The 23,239-nt window shown below is 44.2% G+C and overlaps 2 protein-coding genes across 2 annotated transcripts in view; both read left to right on the top strand.

The window, feature by feature from the left end:
* Positions 1–23,239, top strand: part of RNASEK (ribonuclease K) — a 303,790-nt gene that overhangs the window by 62,941 nt on the left and 217,610 nt on the right. The window lies entirely within an intron of this gene.
* FBXO39 (F-box protein 39) lies at positions 89–10,656 on the top strand. Its single transcript, XM_050765361.1, has 4 exons — positions 89–196; positions 2,904–4,006; positions 9,793–9,969; positions 10,305–10,656. Exons 2-4 carry the CDS (start codon positions 2,984–2,986, stop codon positions 10,431–10,433), a joined length of 1,329 nt encoding a protein of 442 aa, XP_050621318.1. The 5' UTR covers positions 89–196; positions 2,904–2,983; the 3' UTR covers positions 10,434–10,656.

The following is a 23,239-nucleotide window of genomic DNA, read 5'->3' as shown; positions in this document are numbered from 1 at the left end:
AACAGAGTCTTGCAGGTGGCGGCGCGTCACAAAGGCGGCCCGAGCTTGGCATTTAGCCTGGGCCAGAGCAAGGTGCAGACCCCGGGCGCCCACGGAGTTGGCGTCGGAGCAGCAGCTGCGCGGGCGGAGCAGGCAGGCGTGCTCGCAGTCCCCGCAGCCCAAACTGGGCGCAGCCCGAGCAGGGCTCACCGAACGGGTAACTGGCGAGCGTGGGCGGGAGCAGGCTGGGGTGGCGGTGGGATGCCCCGAGGCCGGCGTAGGGGAGGCGAGCTGCTCTCATCACCTCCTCTGGGAAGCGTCTTTAGCTGCAGGAGTTGCCGGGCCAACTCTCCTCCCGTGGTGGGTAGGATATCTGTAGATTTCCCTCCCCGATTGGCAGCTGTGTGATATGGTGGAACAACCCTGTGTTCGAATCCCATCTCCCCACTTACTACACGTTCTCCCTGGGAAACTCTATTCACCTTCCAACACCTCCATTTCCGTATTTGTGAAATGGATGTGTTTGTATTCCTACCTTCCTTGACGGGACATTGCAGAAGTACCTGAGCACCCACTTTCTTATTAACGGCAGCCAGCTCTTGTGCAGCGTTTACTATGGGGTAGGCACTGTTCCTGGTGCTTTCCAGGTATCAGCTCACTTAATCCTCCCAACACTAGGAGAAAGGCACTATTACTACCCCATTTACAGAGGTGAGGACTGAGACACAGAGAAATGGACTTGCCTAAGGTCATCCGACTGCAATGGGCATAGCTAGGATCCAACCCACTAAGCTACACTGCCTCTGATGGGGTCTGGGGGGATAAGGGGAGGCTCCTAGGCATTAAATAGGACTTCGAGTCTCCTTGCAGCAACTCTTCCAGACAAACATATTCTTCCAACCCCACCCTACAGCACCAGCGTCTGATGATTTTTCTCACCTACGACCTTGCTGGCCAAAAGGTTTCATGGAGCTTTTATTTATTTATTTATTTTTTTATACTTTAAGTTCTGGGATACACGTGCAGAACGTGCAGGTTTGGTACAAAGGTATACATGTGCCATGGTGGTTTGCTGCAACCATCAACCCGTCATCTAGGTTTTAAGCCCCGCATGCATTAGGTATTTGTCCTAATGCTCTCCCTCCCCTTCCCCCCATCCCCCAACAGGCCCCAGTGTGTGATGTTCCCCTCCCTGTGTCCATGTGTTCTCATTGTTCAACTCCCACTTATGAGTGAGAACATGTGGTGTTCGGTTTTCTGTTCCTACGTTAGTTTGCTGAGAATGATGGTTTCCAGCTTCATCCATGTCCCTGCAAAGGACATGAACTCATTCTTTTTTATGGCTGCATAGTATTCCATGGTGTATATGTGCCACATTTTCTTAATCCTGTTGATCATTGATGGGCATTTGAGTTGGTTCCAAGTCTTCGCTTCGTGGAGCTTTTAAATTGGTTTCTCTCTTCTGCAGCACCTTTTAGGAGCTTTGCTTGGTGGAGTGCTGTGGAGGCCCCTAGCCTTGGGCAGTTTACAAGTGGTTGAAGAGACCTATTTCTTCATTTGTTAAATGTTTGAGTAACTTCTTAAAAGCAGGGGTGTGTGGGTCCCTTGGGAGAAAAGGCAAGGACATAGATTATAGGTCAGACACTTTCCAGACTTCCCCACCTCTTCCTTCAACAGTTACCAAATCGTGTCTTCTAAAGAACTCGCAAACACATCCCCATTCCCACCACAATGCCGGGACTCTGCTCTTGACCACCCTTCCTCTACCCACCCTCCCCCTAGAGTGTCCTTTCCACACCTCAGAACTCACCATGTGGCTTCCAGACATGTGACCCATCAACCTTCAAAGGGCTCTCCATGACCTCAGCTGGGGTTTTCCACCCCGTTCTGCTGTTACAGCTCTTGAATGTAAACACAACTGTCCACAATGCAGCTAGATACTGGAAGGGGACAGGCCATGTCAGGATTCCAAAATCTTGGGGAAATGGGAATTGGGAATCTCTGGCCTCTAGGACATAATCTTTATCCCTTCACTCAGGACCCCTTGATCCAGCACCTCCCACTGCTCCCACGTGATCCAGTTCCTCCATTTCCAGCCCACGTAACAAGTGCCAGATGACCAAACCATTTTTAGTTCCCTGAACGGGAACATGTCACATACATTCACAGTTCTTTTTTTTTTTTTTTTCTTTTTTTGAGACGGAGTTTCACTCTTGTTGCCCAGGCTGGAGTGCAATGGCGCCATCTCAGCTCACAGCAACCTCTGCTTCCTCAGCTCAAGCGATTCTCCTGCCTCAGCCTCCCAAGTAGCTAGGATTACAGGCATGCACCACCATGCCCGGCTAATTTTGTATTTTTTTAGTAGAGACAGGTTTCTCCATGTTGGTCAGGCTGGTCTCGAACTCCCGACCTCAGGTGATCCGCCCGCCTCGGCCTCCCAAAGTGCTGGGATTACAGGCATGAGCCACCACGCCCGGCTCACAGTTCTGTGGCTTTGCACGTGTTGTTCCCTCTGCCCAGAATGCATCAGTTCCTCCACCACTACCACTAGGCCCACCTGATCTGCCTCACAAATCCTACTCACCCTTCAAAACCCAACTCAGGCGTCACCTCCTCTGAGCAGCCCTCTCTACTTCCAAACACTGTATTTAGCCAAACAGAGTAAGTCACCCTCCATGTGTGCTACCCCGCACTAGAGTCTGCCTGAACCTTCCCACTCTCTCACAGGGTTATAATTGAGTACTGGTCTGTATCCCTGGATAGACTGTGAAATCCTTGCAGGTGTGGACTGTATCATGAATGTATCATTGAACCACCCACACCTAGCACAGTGCCTAAGGCACTTGGGACCACAGGGAAAGCTGGTTCATTTGAGTTTCGTCTCTGTTTGACAGGTAATGGCTCTTCTTTTTTACTCCCCACAGAAAGCAAGTGATTGCTTTCCTTTCCTCAATTTTGGAAGCCCTGCCTAACATACAGCTGCACTCTACATCCCAGTTCCTGGATGGACGAAGAAAGTGAACTGATCCAGCCCCAAGACCAGAGCTGCTGGGCCGCTCTGCCCGATGTGTGTCTGTGCCGTGTTTTCTGGTGGCTAGGAGACAGGGACAGGTCCAGGGCTGCTCTTGTCTGCAGAAAGTGGAACCAGATGATGTATTCTGCTGACCTCTGGCGGTACAGGACCATCACCTTCAGCGGGAGACCTTCCAGGGTACATGCATCTGAAGTTGAGTCGGCTCTTTGGTATGTTAAGAAGTTTGGTCGTTATCTGGAACGCCTGGAGGTCAAATTCCTGAATCCTTACAATGCTGTCTTGACCAAGAAGTTCCAGGTCACCATGCGGGGCCTCCTGTCTTGTCTGAGTAAGAGCAACAACCGTCTGAAATCTCTTTCCATCCAACACCTGGAGCTGGACCGCCTGGTGTGGAGGAACAGCATCAGGAGCTCATTCATCAGGAGCTTGAGCTTCTTCTTAAAGAAGATGGGCAAACACCTGGATTACCTCAACCTAAAAGGGGCCAGGCTGACCGTGGAGCAAGGCTGCCACATTCTCGACTCCCTCAGCCACCTGAGGAATGAGAATGTGATCTCGGAACTCAACATCGAGGACTACTTCAGTCATCACCTTGCTGTCTACAGCAGCCCCCAGTTCAAAAAGACCATGTCCACATTCCACAATCTTGTGTCCCTGAACCTCAATTACAACTGTATCTCCGACGAGCTGCTTGAGAATTTGTGTGAGAACGCCAGCACCCTCTGGACCATAAACATCAAATGCCACATTCATGACCCCCACGGACAGGTCATCTGGGGTATGTCCTGGGCCAAGCTGGCCAGGCAGGCCACCAATCTGAAGGTGAACTTCTACTTTGAACGGATCATGAAGTACGAACGCTTGGCCCGAATCCTCTTGCAGGAGATCCCAGTCAGGAGCATCAGTCTGAGAAGCTGCTATTTCAGTGACCCAGACTGGTCCATGAGACCCACTCTGATAGATCTCCTGCCCACCTTCCGGCACACTCTGCAGGTAGGTAGGACTTGTGAGGAGTGACTGCTGTTTAGGTGACTGGCTTCCCCAGAAGAAAGCCCACTGCTGCCTGCTCTTGGCTGGGCTCCCAAATGTTCACTCAATCTCAAATTGAAGTTCTAGCAAATATCACCAACTAAGCCTTCTCCCCTCCTCCCAAGACCACAGTAGGCAACAAAAGCTGCTACTCACTTCCTACATGTGGTAGACACAAGGAATTATCTGGTTAGCTGTCAGCCAGGGAAAGCCCCTAAATCCCCACTCAGAGCTATGAAGCCTGAGCCAGGAGGTGCCCTGCAGGTGAAGAGCAGCTGGGCTGCCTCTTCCTACCTTTCTACCAGGTCACAGCAGCATGCAGGAGACCCTGTGACTCCTATGGTCAGATCTCAGTTGGGGGATCTGTCTGGTTATAGCAGTGCCAGTGCCTGGTAACTGGGGAGATAGAATGGGGAGGACCAGTCCAGACAAAAAGTCAAATTTGATTTACACAACTGAAGAACTCAGAGTTTCGGGCTGTTCCCTAATCTAGCAGCTTTCTCATCTGTAAGATCAGGATCATTTTGTCTTTCCAAGGACCTCACAGTGGTTGTGACAATTGATATTAACACGTTTATGTATCTCTGCAAACATGGATGGACTGCAAGGTGCTAGTACCTCATTAGGGATCCATATAACCCTAAGGTGGGGTAGGGCAGACATCGTCATGGTGCTTGTATGCTGCAGAAGAACTTGAGGTTCAGCGACCAGCCCACAGTCATCCAGCCAGTCCGCTGCAGGGCTGGGACAAGCACCTTGTATACTCCAAGTACACTGCCTCCAAATTCCAAGTTTTGCAAACTTGGATGAGATCACCATCATTCTCAAATCTCTTCCTCTAAGAACTACATGTCCAATGTCCCTTATCTAAAAAGCCACCAAATTCCATTAACACCAGACCTGTCCTACAAGAAATGCTAAAGGGAGTTCTTCAATCTGAAAGAAAAGGGCATTGATGAGCAATAAGAAATCATCTGAAGGTACAAGATGTATACTTACTATTACTTACTGGTAATAGTAAGTACGCAGAAAAACACAGAATATTGTAACACCGGAATTGTGGTGAGTCAACTACTCATATCTTAAGTAGAAAGACAAACATATAAGCTGATCAAAAATAATAACAACAACTTTTCAAGACATCGACGGTACAATAAGATACAAATAGAAACAACAAAAAGTTAAACTGTAGGGAGACAAAGTTAAAGTAAAAAGTTTTTATTCGTTTATTTATGCAATCAGTGTTAAGTTGTCATCAGTTTAAAATAATGAGTTATAAGATATTGTTTGCAAGCCTCATGGTAATCTCAAATCTAAAAACATACAACAGATAAATAAAATAAAAAGCAAGAAATTAAACATAACTCCAGAGAAAATCACCTTCCCTAAAAGGAACACAGGAAGGAAGAAAAGAAGGAAGAGAAGACCACAAAACAACCAGAAAACAAATAACAAAATGGCCAGAGTAAGTTCCTACTTAATACTAACATTGAATATAAATGGACTAAACCCTCTAATCAAAAGATGTAGGTGGCTGAACAGATTAAAAAGAAAGACTCAGTTATCTGCTGCCTACAAGTAACATATTTCACCTATAAAGACACACGTAGATTGAAAATAAAGAGATAGAAAATGGTATTTAATGCCAACGGAAACCAAAAAAGAGCAGCAGTAGCTATGCTTATATCAGACAAAATAGTTTTCAATACAAAATCTATAAAAAGAGACAAAGTCATTATATAATGACAAAAGAGTCAATTCAGCAAGAGGATATAACAATTGTAAATATATATATGCACTCAACACTGGAGCACCCAGACATATAAAGCAAATATTATTAGGGCTAAAGAGAGAGATAGACCCTGATATAATAACAGCTGGAGACTTCAACACCCCCCTTTCAGTATTGGGTAGATCTTCAAGACAGAAAATCAACAAAGAAACAGCAGACTTCATCTGCATTAGGAACAAAAAGGGCCTAAAGGATATTTACAGAAAATTTTATCCAATGGCTGAAGAATACACATTCTTCTCCTTAGCACATCATTCACAAGGATAGGCCACACGTTAGGTCACAAAAAAGTCTTAAAACATTCAAAAAATTGAAATTATAACAAGCATCTTCTCTGACCACAACAGAATAAAACTAGAAATTAATAACAAGAAAAATTTTGGAAATTATATGAACACGTGGAAATTAAACAATATGCTCCTGAATAACCAGTGGTTCATGAAGAGATTAAGAAGGAAATTGAAATATTTTTGAAACAAACAATAATAGAGACACAACATACCAAAACCTATAGGATACAGTGAGCAATACCTAAGAGGGAAGTTTATAGCTATAAGCGCCTACATCAAAAAAGAAGAAAAACTTCAAATAAACATTCTAATGATACACTTTAAAGGACTAAACAAACCAAGAGCAAACCCAATCCCAAAATTGGTAGAAGAAACAATAAAGATTGGAGCAGGAATGAGTGCAAGTGAAACCAATAATGCAAAAGATCAAGGAAATAAAGTTTTTGAAAAGATAAACAAAATTGACAAATCATTAGCCAAAATAAGAAAAAAATGAGAGAAGACCCAAATAAATAAAATCAGAGATGAAAAAGGAGACATTACAACCAATACTGGAGAAATACAAAGGATAATTAGAGCCTATAGTGAGCAACTATATGCCAATAAATTGGAAAACCTAGAAGACATGAATAAATTCCTAGACACTTACAACCTACCAAGATTGAACCATGAAGAAATCCAGAACCTTAACAGACCATTGACAAGTAACAAGATAGAAGCTGTAATAAAAAGTCCCAAAGCAAAGAAAAGCCCTTGACCTGATGGCTGTACTGCTGACTTTTATCAAATATTTAAAGAAGAACTAATACCAATCCTATTCAAACTACTCCAAAAACAGAAGCAGAGGGAATACTTTTAAACTCATTCTACAAAGCTGGTATTACCCTGATACCAAAGCCAGATAAGGACACATCAAAAACAAGAAAACTATAGGTGAATATTCCTAATGAACATTGATGGAAAATTTCTCAACAAATTACTAGCAAACCAAATTTGACAACACATTACAAAGATCATTCATCCTCACCAAGTGGGATTTATCACAGGGATGCAAGAATGGTTCAAAATATGCAAACAAATCAATGTGATACCTCATAACAACAGAATTAAGAACAAAAAACATATGATTATTTTAATCAATGCTGTAAAAGCATTTGATAAAATTCAACATCCCTTCATGATTAAAACTCTCAAAAAACTGGGTGTAGAAGGAACATACCTCAATACAATAAAAGCCATATATGACAGACCCACAGCTAGTATCATATTGAATAGGGAGAAACTGAAAGCCTTTTCTTTAAGATCCGGAACAAATTAAGGATGCCACTGTTACCACTGCCATTCAACATAGTACTGGAAGTCCTAGCTAGAGCAATCAGATGAGAGAAATAAAAGGCATCCAAATAGAAAACAAAGTCAAATAATTTTTGTGTGAAGATGTTATATTATATTTGGAAAAACCTAAAGACTCCACTAAAAAAAAACCTATCAGCTAAAAAAATTCAGTAAAGTTGCAAGATACAAAATCAACATACAAAAATCAGTAGCATTTCTATACGCCGACAGTGAACAATCTGAAAAATAAATCAAGAAAGTAATCCTGTTTACAATAGCTACAAATAAAATTAAATACCTAGGAGTTAACCAAAGGAATGAAAGATCTCTACAATGAAAACTATAAAATATTGATGCAAGAAATTGAAGAGGACACAAAAAATGGAAAGATATTCTATGTTCATGAGTTGGAAGAATCAATATTGTCAAAATGTTTACACTACCCAAAGCCATCTACAGATTCAGTGCAATCCTATCAAAATACCAATGACGTTCTTCACAGAAATAGAACAGAGAATCTTAAATTTATACATATATGGAACCACAAAAGATGCAGAATAGCCAAAGCTGTCCTGACCAAAAAGAACAAAACTGTAGAAACCACATTACCTGACTTCAAATTATACTGCAGAGGTATAGTCACTAAAACAGCATGAGACTAGCATAAAAACAGATTTTGAGCTCCTTATATATTCTGGTTATTTATTAATCCCATAAAGACCAACAGAACAGAATAGAGAACCCAGAAACAAATTCATTCATCTATAGTGAACTCATGTTTGACAAAGGTGTCAAAAACATACATTGGGAAAAGGACAATCTCTTCAGTAAATGGTGCTAGGAAAACTGGATATCCATATGCAGAAGAATGAAACTAGACCACTATCTCTTGCCGTATATGAAAATCAAATCAAAATGGACTGAAGACTTCAATCTAAGACCTCAAGCTATGAAACTACTACAAGAAAACGTTGCGGAAACTCTCCAGGACATTGGACTGGGCAAAGATCTCTTGAGTAATACCCCACAAGCACAGGCAACCAAAGCAAACATAGACAGATGGGATCACATCAAGTTAAAAGGTTTCTGCACAACGAAGGAAACAATCAACAAAGTGAAGAGACAACCCACAGGAAGAATGGGAGAAAATATTTGCAAGCTACCCATCTCACAAGGGATTAATAAACAACCAGAATATATAGAGCTCAAACAACTCGATAGGAAAAAAAAATAGTAATCCAATTAAAAATGGGCAAAAGACCTGAACAGGTATTTCTCAAAAGAAGACATATAAATGGCAAAATAGATATATTAAAAGGTGCTCGACATCACTGATCATCAGAGAAATGCAAATCAAAACCACAGTGAGATATTATCTTACCCCAGTTAAAACGATTTTTATTCAAAAGACAGGCAATAGCAAATGCCGGAAAGGATGTGGAGAAAAGAAAATTCTCATATACAGTTGGTGGGAATTTAAAGTAGTACAGCCACTGTAGAGAACAGTTTGGAGGTTCCTCAAAAAACTAAAAATAGAGCTTACATACGATCCAGCAATCCCACTGCTAGGTATATACCCCAAAGAAAGAAAGTCAATATATCAAAGAGATGTCTGCACTCTCATGTTTATTGCAGCACTGTTCACAATAGCCAACATTTGGAAGCAACCTAAGTGTCCATCAATGGATAAAGAAAATGTGGTACATACACACAATGGAGTACTATTCAGTCACAAAAAAGCATGAGATTCTCTCGTTTACAATAACATAGATGCAACTGAGGTCGTTATGTTAAGTGAAATACGTCAGGCACCGAAGGACAAACTTTGCATGTTCTCACTTATTTGTGGAAGCTAAAAATTAAAACAATTTAACTCATGGAGATGGAGAGTAAAAGGATGGTTACTAGAGGCAGGGAAGGGTAGTAGGGGGTGGAGAGGGAAGTGGGGATGGTTAATGGGTACAAAAAAACTTAGAAAGAACGAACAAGATCTAGTATTTGATAGCACGACAGGGTGTCTATAGTCAAGCATCATTTAATTGTACATTTTTAAATAACTAAAAGAGTATAATTGGATTGTTTGTAACACAAAGGATAAATGCTCTATTTACCCCATTGTGATTATTACACATTGTATGCCTACATCAAAATATCCCATATACCCCGTAAATATATATACCTATGTACCACAAAAATTAAAAATTAAAATTAAAAGCCCCCAAACCATCATAGCTATCAGGCCCAGAGCCAGGTCGTGGAACTGGGTTACAGGGCAACCCAGCCAGTCTCAGCGTCTCTGCCCACACACATCTTCCCTTTTGGTGCTTTTCCAGAAATTAACTTTTGAATTCAACAACAACCACGAGTCACTCGACGAGGAGCTGCACCTCCTCATCATATCCTGCAGGAAGTTGTTTTACTTCAAAATCTGGGCTTTCCTTGATGTTAGGTTTGTGGAGCGGATCCTGAAGAGTCAGAAAGAACGGCAGTGTGCCCTGCGCACGCTCAAGGTAAGCGGTCCCCAGGCTGGTTCCACGGGGTGGAGTGGGGGCATCCGGGAATGGTACTTCCGCTCTGGAATGAAGGGCAGAGATAAGGCAATGAACAGAATCATCTGTTCATTGGAAATCAGCAGTTTCACAGAAGGGAATTTGGAGCTCTTTTTTCTAGCAGTTGGGTTTGGTCTTTTCCTGATTCTGCCAACATATTTTCCTGATTCAACAACTGTATGTGTAGATCATTTAAGTTGTTGTCAAGCCCTGAAAAGTGTAGTCACAATGTGTCTGTGTGTGTGTGTGTGTGTGTGTACATGCTCATATGTGGATGTATTTCTCTGTTGACACAGGTGAGAATTTATACAAACAGATATGAGACGAATGAAGAGGACAGGACCCTGCGGGAAATTTACAGGAAGTATAGAAAGCTGATCGACTCAGAGCTTAGCTATTTCGTCATCGCTTACCCTATGATGTAATGAACGCTCTACAGATGAAGAAAGCTAGGAGCACTTTGAACTTGAAAATCATTTCTCTTAGAACTACACTCGGGCATGGCCAGCCCTTTTGCTCCTCTCTCTTCCCCTCCTCTCTTTTTTTTTTTTGGTCAGTTCAATACCAAGACGAGCAGCCCAGCAAAGGCTGAGACTGCTGATGACCTGAAGGCTCCAGGTGGCTTTAAAGTGCTATGTTTACCAACTATCCAGGTGTAATTTCTCTTTTTGTCAGTTTTGCTTTTTGACACCCTCACTCATCCACAGAGCTAAAAACCCAAAGCCACTCAGAGTAGCTTCCTTTTTTTTTTTTTTTTTTGAGATGTGTTGATGAAAAGACTCAAACTGTGTAAAATATTTTTAGAGATTTATTCTGAGCCAAATATTTTTAGAGATTTACTCTGAGCCAAATATGAGTGACCATGGCCTGTGACACAGCCCTCAGGAGGTCCTGAGAACATGTGCCCATGGTGATTGGGGTACAGCTTGGTTTTATATATTTTAGGAGGCATGAGACATCAATCAAATAGATTTAAGAAATACATTGGTTTGATTCAGAAAGGCGGGGCAACAAAGCAGGGGCTTCCAGGCTGTAGGTAAATTTAAACATTTGGCCGGGCGCGGTGGCTCAAGCCTGTAATCCCAGCACTTTAGGAGGCCGAGACGGGCGGATCATGAGGTCAGGAAATCGAGACCATCCTGGCTAACCCGGTGAAACTCCGTCTCTACTAAAAAATACAAAAAAAAAAAAAAAAAAACTAGCCGGGCGAGGTGGCGGGCGCCTGTAGTCCCAGCTACTCGGGAGGCTGAGGCAGGAGAATGGCGTGAACCCGGGAGGCGGAGCTTGCAGTGAGCTGAGATCCGGCCACTGCACTCCAGCCTGGGCGACAGAGCGAGACTCCGTCTCAAAAAAACAAAAACAAAAACAAACAAACAAAAAAATTTAAACATTTTCTGGTTGACAATTGGTTGAGTTTATCTGAAGACCTGGGATCAACAGAAAGGAAATGTCTGGGTTAAGATAAAGGATTGTGGAGACCAAGTTTTACTGCGCAAAGGAAGCTCTCAGACAGCTGACTTCAGAGAGAGCAAGTTGTAAAATGTTTCTTACTGGACTTAAAATGGTCCCTGGCTCTTAGCTGATTATCTCCTGGAACTGGAAAGGAAGGAAGGAAAACAAAGAGGAAAGGAGATTCTCTGTAGAATGTGGATTTTCCCCACAAGAGACTTTGCAGGGCAATTTCAAGATCTGACAAGGAAATATATTTTGGGATAAAACGTTTTGATTTTCTTCCCTGTTATTGCCAGAGTCAGATTGGAAAGTCACTATATACAGGGTTAAATAAAACCCATCTGACTAGAATTTATGGATTGTAGGGCATGACTCCTCCTCAGACCCCTTCAATAGGAATTTGGGCAAGATTTAAAAAAAAAATAAGAGCTTAGTCCTCAGACGGAGTCTCGCTCTGTTGCCCAGGCTAGAGTGCAGTGGTGCAATCTCAGCTCACTGCAACTTCTGCCTCTCAGGTTCAAGCAATTCTCCTGCCTCAGCCTCCAAGTAGCTGGGACTACAGGCATGTGCCACCATGCCCAGATAATTTTCATATTTTTTGTAGAGATGGATTTCACCACATTAGCCAGGCTGGTCTCCAACTCCTGGCCTCAAATGATCCACCTGCCTCAGCCTCCCAAAGTGCTAGGATTACAAGCGTGAGCCACCACACCTGGTCCCAGAGTAGCTTCTTACTAGAGGACCCTGACTCCTGCTGACCTGTGCACCTGAAAAGGTGTGTGTAACCATGGAGCAAATCAAATCACGTTTTCTACTGACTGACATTATCAGTTTCTAAATCCTTTGTATCTGCTGACCTTCATGTGGGAACCTCCTGACATTGACATTGTCTGGGCCCGATCTCAGATGCATAGAAATAGACTGCCCTTGGATGAAGCAGGAAAAGCCCCACTTTTAGGAGGAGTCTGCTCAGAGCTGGAACTCCCTCCCACAGAAGGAACCCAGCCCCTGACTTAATGGCATTATGGACTTGAATCTCCTGCCTCTATTTTTGCTATGTCTCCTCCATTTTTCCACAAATATGCTGGGACTGGGTCTGTGATGTTGAACATAGACATAAATGGCCAAGTTTGATGGCCCCAAACCTGGCGTTTGGAGCCAGGTGTCTGGGGTTGAGTACTGGCCTGCCATGCACTTGTCTTGTGCCTTTGGGTAAGAATTTAACCTCCCTGAGTTTCAGCTTCTCTGTGTGTAAATGAAGAAAAAAAAATAATTACATGCATTGCAACATACACACCTGGCCTGTGGAGGCTTTTATCTTGTTTAGTATATGAAGGAACAGGTTCTAAGGAAGTTAATTTACCCCGAGGCATACAGCCAATTTGTGGCAGAACTAATAACAAAGTCTCCAGATTTAGAACCCAAGACTCTTTCTTCCACCTAAACAACAGAATGCGAAGAACCCATTCCCTCTCCCTTCCTCCACCCAGCTTATCTCAGACAGATATTAAAGTGGTCACTGGTTGAGTGTTTACATGCTAGATATAAATTCACCTAGTTTCATTTAATCCTCACACAGCTCTAGAAAGTAGAGACTACTGTTATCCCTCTTTTAGAGGGATCCTGAAGGGTTGCCAAGTCTAACCTGCCCCGTCACGCATTTAGGAAGTGCTGGAAGGGAGTGTCAAACCCAACCCAATTCCAGAGCTCTGCTCTTAATTCCTACATATTATCCCCCACAGCAAGAGGATTTGGGGTCTGTTGTACCGTAATTCTACTAAGTGAAGAGCATGGTTGGAAGAGAGGATCAATGATAATAATAAATTCCTGAGCCCATGCCATAGACATTGTATTACTTCTGGTCCTTTGAGGGTTTTGTGCATGCGATGGCATAGAGTTCTTTTTTTCAATAGATACAAATTAATAAAATCCCAGAACACTTTTAACAAGTGACATTTCAGATTTTGTTTGTCTTGCCTCTTGTGTGCTGTGCCCATATAGTTGCTTAGCTGAGGTTTTCGAAAGTGAGAAGTGTTGGTGACATTGTCAGACAAAGGATTTGCAACTGTCATAGACTCACCATCCACCACATGGCACTCACAGGTGGCATTTATTCACAAACAGACCTCAAGGACTCCAAAATACTGAGGATTTTCCATGGTATCCAGAGATGATGAGGGAACAAAGGTCTGTACCAGCTTGAGCAACAGGCACCCGTCAATACGGCTTGTTACTGACATGTTAATCTCCATGGCAACATAAAGCTATTGTTTCCTTAAATTTAACCATCCCAACAAATTTGAGAAATGCTAACTCCCTCCAATAAGGACTTTCTGAACCTAATTGAGATCGTCCTTTTAAATGCCATTTATGATATGAGGCAGGCAACGGGAAGTATTTTATAAGTAACTTGTCTTCTTTAAGGATTTTAAGGAATATATGCCAGGGACTGACAGCCACAACTCACATAAGCCTCAAAACAAGCTACCCTGTGCTCCATAATGACTTTATTATGCAATTGGTATAAAGGTAAACCAGAAAAAAGAAAAAAAAGCTGGCTCAGGCTTTTTAGGTATTAATGAGACTTCAGTGTTTGGAATACAAGTAGGTTGATAGCATTCTGCTAATTCCATTTCTGGGCTAGACAAGATACTTTTCAAAGTCTCCATTCACAGCTGTAAGGTTTATGCCTTCAAGACACATATTTTTTAGGGCTGTAGGCCAAATTGAAAGAAGCCAACCTGCTATTTTATAATGTGGACTGTAGGCTTGCCTGTAGTAAACAGGGAGATGTTTCACTATTTCTTCTCTGTCCTATCAGCTTTTCTCAGCCCTTGAGGCAGTTGTACGTATCAGCAGATGGCAGAGGTTAGTCAATTTCTTTTCAAAGTCCAGCCAAAGATAAGCATCTTTAAGCCTCTATCACACCACTGCACTCCAGCCTGAGCAACAGAGCGAGACCCCATGTCTAATACAAATAGACAATAGGTAAAACAAACATAAGCCTCTACACTTCTTGACTTCTTCCTCCAATACTCTTTTGGAATTGCTTTTGGCAAAGTGTCATTGGTGGCTGCCTAATTGCCACATCTAGAGGATGCTTTTCCTTTCTTAGCTGACTCTCTGGAGCCTTTGACCTGCTGACCCAGTACCTCAAAAAGTGGCACCCGAGGCCGGGTGCAGTGGCTCACGCCTACAATCCCAGGATGTTGGGAGGCCGAGGCAGGCAGATCATAAGGTCAGGAGATCGAGACCATCCTGGCTAACACGGTGAAACCCCGTCTCTACTAAAAATACAAAAAATTAGCCGGGCGTGGTGGCGGGAGCCTGTAGTCCCAGCTACTCGGGAGGCTGAGGCAGGACAATGGGGTGAACCCAGGAGGCAGAGTTTGCAGTGAGCCGAGATCGCGCCACTGCACTCCAACCTGGACCACAGAGCGAGACTCCGTCTTAAAAAAAAAAAAGTGGCAGCCATGACACCCATGCTCTCCTGGCTTCCTCCAGCCCCTGGGATGTTTCGCCCAACCTGAGAGTGTTGATGTTTCTCAAGACTCAGCCCCTCGGCGGCTTCTACCACCACCTGTCTGCAGATGTCTCCCAGCCCTCTTGCTACAGCCAGACCTCTCTCCACCCACGGGCTCCTCATACTCAGAGAGAGAGCTTGCCCCCTTGGCTCTCCCGCTCTCACCCTTAATTTATTTTATTTTATTTTATTTTATTTTATTTTATTTTATTTTTAGACAAGAGTCTCACTCTATCGCCCAGGCTGGAGTGCAGTGGCACTATCTCAGCTCACTGCAACCTCTGCCTCCCTGCTTCAAGCGATTCTCTTACCTCAGCCTCCTGAGTAGCTGAGATCATAGGCACTTGCCACTACATCCGGCTAATTTTTGTGTTTTTAGTAGAGACGGGGGTTTCACCATGTTGGCCAGGCTGGTCTCGAACTCCTGACCTCAAGTGATCCACCCACTTCAGCCTCCCAAAGTGCTAGGATTACAGGCGTGAGCCACCGTGCCCGGCCTTCACCCTCGTTTTAGAAGCCCTCCTCCTCCTACGTTCCCTCTCAGCAATCCATTCACCCTGCCACTCAAGCCGGAAACCTGGGAGCCACCCTAGATCCCTCCCTGTCCCTCAACCTGTATAACAAATCAGTCTCCAAGCCACTTAGCCCCCAGACATTTCTGGACTCTGTCCCTTCTTCACTATTTCTATATTCCTGTCTTAACTCAGTCTCTCTTATGTCTACCTGGATTGCTGGGCCTCCTGCATTGCCTTCAGGCCTCCAGTTCCAATCTCTGCCCAGCCTCCAGCCCTCAGCCCCATCTACACTTGCCTAAAAGCACCCTGCTCTTTCAAGCAGCGGTTTCTTCCTTCCCGTCTTCCTGGAATGTGCTTCCTACCTTTCTCCTTGACTGCTGAATTTCTGCTCATGTTCCATAGCAGGTGTCACCAGTTGGTAATGGCTGTTTCAGACAGGCTCATCAGCGTCCTTCCTGTCTCAGTTTAGGCGACTTCTCTTCCAGGAAGCTGTTCCTGATCCCTAAGGCCGTTCTCACAGCTATCATGGTTATTGTCGCTTCGCCTCCCTCCCTACTCTGCCTGCTACATGATAGGTGCTCAATAAATGCGGGAGATATTATTTTGAAATTTGTACTTTTCTCTAGTCCCAGCTACTCAGGAGGCTGAGGCAGGAGGATCACCTGAGCCTGGGGAGGTCGAGGCTGCAGCGAGCCCTGATCACGCTGCTGTCCTCCAGATTGGGTGACAGAGCAAGATTCTGTCTCAAAAAAAAAAAAAAAAAGAAAAGAAAAGAAGTTTGTACTTTTTATTTTTATTTTTTTCTTTTTTTGAGACAGAGTTTCACTCTGTCACCCAGGCTAGAGTGCAGTGGCGTGATCTCGGCTCACTGCAACCTCTGCCTCCTGGGTTCAAGCGATTCTCTTGCCTCAGCCTAGCGAGTAGCTGGGATTACAGGAGCCGCCACCACGCCTGGCTAATTTTTGTAATTTTAGTAGAAACGGGGTTTCACCATGCTGTCCAGGCTGGTCTCAAACTCCTGACATCAGGTGATCCACCCGCCTCGGCCTCCCGAAGTGCTGGGATTGCAGGCATGAGCCACCGTGCCTGGACAAATTTGTACTTTTTAAAGCTCTGGTACTACTTTTCAATATTTACTGTTAGTTCACAGGTGCTTTTTCTCAAAATATTGGAAACTGACTCATTTAAGAAGAAACTAGGTACCATTTAGTGGGAACCCACTACATCAGGCACTATACATACCATAACTCATTTTATCTTCACAACAACCTGGCAAGAAGAATGGTCTTCATCTGATTTACAGACCAAAAAATGAAGATCAGAGAAGTTAAGTAACTTCCCTGAAGCCTCACAGCCACTTTGTGCAGAGCAGGAATTCCAATCTCACCCACTCCTTTCGCTGCCCCACACCCCACACCTAGGGCTGTTACAGAGGCGGTATCCTGGCAAGATGTTGACTCAGGCTTTTTAGGAAATGGTGATTTGGAACTTGACAATGACCTTTCAAAAACTTCAGTCTTAAATTAGGCAGTTACCTGCTGACCTGATACATAGAAACCCCTGCCTAGAAAGGCACCCTTGGGATGTATCTACACTTGTGAAGAGGAAGAAATTTCCCTGACATGCATTGGTCAATTGGAAACCACAAGAATCTCACTAGCCTCCTCTATCCCGGAGCCTGATGACAAAGTGCTGCAGCAGAAAAGGGTTATGTGGATCACAAGGACAGCGTAGGCCTCATGACTCTGAGATAACAGAACAGAGGCACAGAGAGGCTAAGCAACTTACCCAAGGTCACACAGTAAGAGAAAGAGTGAGCCAGGATTTGAACCTTGGTCTATCTGACATAAAGGCCAGCATCCCATGTATAAAATGGAGCTAGTAATCATACCAGCCTCTTCAGGTTTTTGTAAAGATTTGATGAGAAAATATACAAGAAGTCACTTTATGAACCGTGGGTCACAGCCGAGTGTGACAGGTCATCGCTGTTGTTGTCCATCAGTCAATTATCTGGGATGGCCTGAGGTTGTGTCACACCTACATAAGCCACGGAAAAATCGACTCATGGAAAAATCAGGACTGGGCATGAATGAATGAGAAACTACGTTTAAATGGAGCCCAGACTGAACGGGAGCCAAAGTGGGATTCTAATACCATCGGGGTGGTTACCTATGGCAGAAACAGCCCAGGCAAATATGTGACCAAATGCTCACATCACACCTAAATGTTTAAGTTGGTCTCTCATTTTGAACATTAATCTGTTTTCAGGGGATGATCCAGGGAGAAGAATAAATCAAGCCATTACTGTGGTATTTGGACCAGCGGCCACATGCCATTGAGATGCTGAGAACAAGGATGCAGGTTTACTTTTCATGCTCTTAGGAATGTAAGTCTAGGATCTGGACCCACTCTGAGGAATCCTTCCTCTCCACTCCCACTGGCTATTGGGAATCTTAGGAGCCAGTAAGCCAGGAATTTGACTGTTTATACTTTCCTCTTATTTGTTACAATGGATTAAGGTACCAGCTTGGTCTGTAACACCCTATGGTTTCTAACTGGCTTTCATTTAACATTGACACCATTAATGCCACCATGCAAGAATGAACTGTTTACTTGCCTGAGAAATTACATATGGGATTTAAAACTTTCTCTAATATTCATTTTTTCAACTGATGATCTCTCAGGAGTTTTTTCTGGTGGTGTTTGAGACAGTGACTGATGTCGGCATTTTCCCAGGATGTGCAGGCCCCCAAGTTTAAAGCCCAGTTGACCCTGTGTGCCAGATCTTCAAACAAGAAGGACCAGTGATGTAAGAGGTTCTCCAAATCACACCACTAGCTTTGGAAAATTAGCTGAGAAAAAATTTTATGTAGAGAAAAAAAGACTTGGAAAATTGTCTTCTGAATTAAACATATTAGTCTTCTTCAGGTAGCAGCAAATAGAACAATTGATTGTGACCAAGTGCCTGTCTTTCCTTCCTTCTTTCTTTCTTTCTTTCTTTCTTTCTTTCTTTCTTTCTTTCTTTCTTTCTTTCTTTCTTTCTTTCTTTCTTTCTTTCTCTCTCTCTCTCTCTCTCTCTCTCTCTCTCTCTCTCTCTCTCTCTTTCTTTCTTTCTTTCTTTCTTTCTTTCTTTTGTTTTGCTCTTTGTCACTCAGGCTGGAATGCAGTGGTGTGATCTCGGCTCACTGCAACCTCTGCCTCCTGAGTTCAAGCGATTCTCCTGTTTCAGCCTCCCGAGTAGCTGGGATTACAGGCACCCGCCACCACGCCTGGATAATTTTTGTATGTTTTCTTATTTAGTAGAGACAGAGTTTCACCATGTTGACCAGGCTGGTCTCGAACTCCTGACCTTGGGTGATCTATCCCCCACACCCCCGTGGCCTCCCAAAGTGCTGGGATTACAGATGTCAGCCACCACACCAGGCCTCCAAGTACCTTTCTTATGGACCAAGTTCATTCCCAATATTTTAGCAATGGCCTTAGGTAGACTGTATATGATGATTCTCCTAAATAAGGTTATTCTCTTTCTGTTAAATGTGGTTTTCCTTGATTTATGGATGCATCTGGAACTATTATTTTGGCAGGTTTTACAAGGCCTCAGAATCAGTTTGGATGCAGGAACTGTGTTTGACGTTTATGTCGAAGTTCTCATGATAGCCTGGAAAATGTGAAGCCTCTTTTGCAAGAGTGGAAATGGTTGCCTTTAAGCCAGATTTAAACACTGTTAGCTCGTTGTGAAAAACACAAGTGCCAGTGATTAACAAAGCATGTTTACCTAATTTACTTCAGATCTGGTCTCAGTTAAAGGTTAGCTCATCCTTATCAGGTGGCCACAGAAACTAGATCCCAGTAGCAGAGTGACCTTTGGAAGCTCGAATTCTAGTCAATGGACTTAAAGTGAGACCGTGGGAGCCAGTTCTTCACTTCATTAAGCAGAGTTGAAAGACTGTCTTCTTTCCAGCTCCCTGTTTTCCTTCCTTGGGGTATTTTCTGTAAGTCAGACTTGGTTTGCCTCAATACTACACGTGCCCTGTAAAAATAAATTAGCTACACGAGACTGTTGACTGTATGGCCACCAGCCCTGCCCTGGTGGGCAAATGACTCTAGGGAGTGTCCTTTGCAACACTGGTATCTGAGGTGGAGCCCTCCATTCCTCGTGTTTTTCATCCACTCCCCCTTTCCTTTCTCTCCCCCCAACATAGGACTCTTTGCACAAGAGACCAATGGGTTAGCCAGCAGGCCTAGGCAGCTGCGAGGATAAGTCTCTCTTTTGCCTGGGGGGAAGGAGATACCAGCTTGACTCATGATCAGATACTTTATTTCCTATGACAGGCAGCTCAGAATCCAGCATCAGTGTTCCTATTAATTTCTTGTTAGTTTTGCAGCTTTGGGTGTCTGAACTTGTTGACAGCAGGCTGTACGAACATTTGTTGGAAACCTCAAGAATCTCACTAGCCTCCTCTGTCCCAGAGCCTGGGATGACAAAGTGCTACACCAGAAAAGGGCTATGTGGATCACAAGAACAGTGTAGTCCTCATAACTCTGAGATAACAGAACAGAGGCACAGAGAGGCTAAGCAACTTACCCAAGGTCACACAGTAAGAGAAAGAGTGAGCCAGGATTTGAACCTTGGTCTATCTGACATAAAGGCCAGCATCCCATCTATAAAATGGAGCTAGTAATCATACCAGCCTCTTCAGGTTTTTGTAAAGATTTGGTGAGAAAATATACGAGAAGTCACTTTATGAACCATAGATCACAGCCGAGTGTGACAGGTCATCGCTATTGTTGTCCATCAGTCAATTATCTGGGATGGCCTGAGGTTGTGTCACACCTGCATAAGCCACGGAAAAATCGACTCATGGAAAAATCAGGACTGGGCATGAATGAATGAGAGACTACGCTTAAACAGAGCCCAGACTGAACGGGAACCAAAGGTGAGTTCTAATACCATTACTCACTACTGTTACCCAAATATGATCCTGCTCCCCTGGGAGGGCGGCTCTGACCTTGTCACTCCCAACCCTGGCACCCCCAGAGCATGCTAGAGTGGCGGTGGAGGGCGAAGATGACAAGACATGGGGTCTCTGGGTTAGGGTGAGTGGCAGGCAACAGAATCCACAGAACAGAGAAATACCTAGATTGGGTACCCTGGGAGAAAAACAAGCGTCTGGAGATTTTCCCAGCGTGCCAAGTCCTGTGCCACCGGGAGAATTCCCACTTATCACTGCCAAATGAACCACGGAACAGACAGAAGCTTTGCTCTGTGTTTCTTTTAATTATGTGGATGACAGACACGTTCGACTTTGGTTCTATCTTAAGAAAATTCAAGTTTAAATGACTCCCAATTTAAGCGATGGTATTTTAAAATAAATTTTGTATTATCTAAGAAGAAAGCTGTATTTTATCTTAAAAAGATATCTGGCTTCGATGGGTCAGAGCAGTATGGAACAGGATGGCCTTCATCAGTAGCTACGAAGGCTTTTGCAACTGTGGGCTAATTGCAGGTGTCCTTCATGAAACACAGCCTAAGACCAGATTTCATTTGTGAAACACGTCGATACCCAGTAAGACCTAGGAAGTGCATGAGCAGGTTTACCAGCAAAACATTGTTTTCTTGAAATCTTAGATGTTGCTGCATTTTGTGTCTACATGTTGAGAAATGGCCTCAACCGTAATCAAAATTGCATTTCCCTTAAAATCAGCGTATTCCAGACACTGTTGAGAGTCTTCCATACGTTATCTCGCTCATCTAGGCTTTATTAGTCTTGTTTACAGATTAGGCAACTGAAGCTCGGGGAAGTTGAGTAACTTGGCGGGGATCACACCACAGGCAGACCGTAGAACTCATTCACCAGCTGATCTGAGTCACATCTCCCTGCAAAGCCTGAGATCTCAATCCACCACTGAGGCTGGCTGCCTCTGAGAGCAGTATTCACAAGAAAGGATTTAGCCCAGTGTCTTCACATCCTCTGGGACACACCTCATAACCCTGCTAAGTTAGCAGAAACTCTGAGGTCTGCCCAGTGAGCTGGGAAGGCCTATTTGGACTCTTCCAAGCCAGAGCAGAAGAGCACCCAGAGGCTTCCCAGTGAGCAGAGAGGGGCCTCCCTCCTTGATTGGGGCTTGGGAAGGGCTGTGTATTTGCTGAGCGCTCACTCTGAGAGGAGATGTTCAGCACTGGAGTGGCATAGATCAGAATTAAGCCAGCGCTTTTGGCCTCAAAGGGGATTTCTCCATCCCAGATTGGGAACATCCCTTTCTGATGGCAAAGAGTCTCTGGACCAAGGAACACCTAGATTGCAAAGCTCCCAGGTATTAGGCCCACACTCTGCATTATTATTTTGCCCTACGACAGCCAGATTCAGGCAACAGCAAGGATTAGGAACAGTTCCGGACCATATAGTCCATTCCTTACTTTACAGGTGGCTCTGAGGAAGGAGAGAAACTTGCCTGGCAGTGTTGGAACTAGAAGCTAGGTCTCCTGAGCTCCACACCATCAGGTGTCCACAAGCATCAGGGAACCAACTGTTAGCAGAGTGTAGCAGCGGCTTCACACATGGGAGGGTGCTGAGATGGTAAGCCTCGTGCTTGGAAGGTGTTCCTTCAATGTTAGCGGAATAAGAAATGAATGCACAGTCTCCCACAGCCAAGGTCTTCCTTTGACAGTAACCCACATCGATCTCCGACCTGCTGCAACTCAGCGGAAGGCAGCCTCCCATAAGTAGAACTCTTTTTGGACAAGAAACAGTAAGTATATAAAACAGTGTTGCTGAAAACTTGTAAAGAGGTACGTAACCATTAAAATAATTATAAAGACAATTTAGCAGCATGAACAAAGGCTTGCAATAATTAGCAGTGAAGGAAAAAAACAATCATGAAATTGAGTTTATGCCGTAAGTACAATTGTGCAGAAATTATGCTGGTAAAGGGTTGGACTGCTCACAATGGCTCACATTCATTACACACTTACTGCCCCATGATACAGGCTCAGTATGAAGCCCTTTAGGGAAGTGATTTCATTCAACGCCCCCATAGCCTATGAGTAGGGACTATCGGAGGTCCCGTACTGCAGACGGCGAACTCCAGAACCTCCAGTCTTACCCATTGACTTGAACCCATGGCATGAATGGAAATTTTTTCTTTTTCTTTATGTTGTTTGAGTATTTAAAAGAAAACAAAAAACCTCTCACAATATTACTAATGGTCTGGAAATCTCCACCAAACTCACACTCTGAGGATATTTACATTCAGGAAAAGAAGATATGTAAATATCTTACCGCGTGGTGGCGCTAAAGGACGCACTCTACTGGTACCCGGAAAAGCTCGAGCCTGGAGCCCGGGAATGTTTGCCTCCTCTTTTCCAAGCTGGCAATTCTGAGACTGCAGTTCCTGGGGTGGGCACACAGGCTGTGTACCCCCATCAGCTGCCTCTCCCACGCCTGCCACCCACAACTGACACGCGCGTCCACAGGTGCCCCTTAGAGCTCTCCTCCAGCCTGTGATATCCCCACCCTATGACCCCATAACCCCAGACAACAGCAACCTGGCTCACCCACTCTGCATTCCCTGCCCCCAGATCGAATTTTACTCCGGAGAAAGACCCAGAGAGGTGCCTACAGGCTCAAGACGACTCCCGATGGGGGCTGCTGCTCTTCACCTAGGTTTTGTAGGACTTGAATAAGCTTCCTATGGACCAGCCAGAGGGGTCTAAGTCAGCCATCACCACATTGTTTTCTAG

Source organism: Macaca thibetana, chromosome 16 (genome assembly GCF_024542745.1).
Source record: "Macaca thibetana thibetana isolate TM-01 chromosome 16, ASM2454274v1, whole genome shotgun sequence".
Classification (NCBI taxonomy): domain Eukaryota; kingdom Metazoa; phylum Chordata; class Mammalia; order Primates; family Cercopithecidae; genus Macaca; species Macaca thibetana.
The sequence above is the reverse complement of the archived record's forward strand: the minus strand, read 5'-3'. Positions and strand labels throughout refer to the sequence as shown.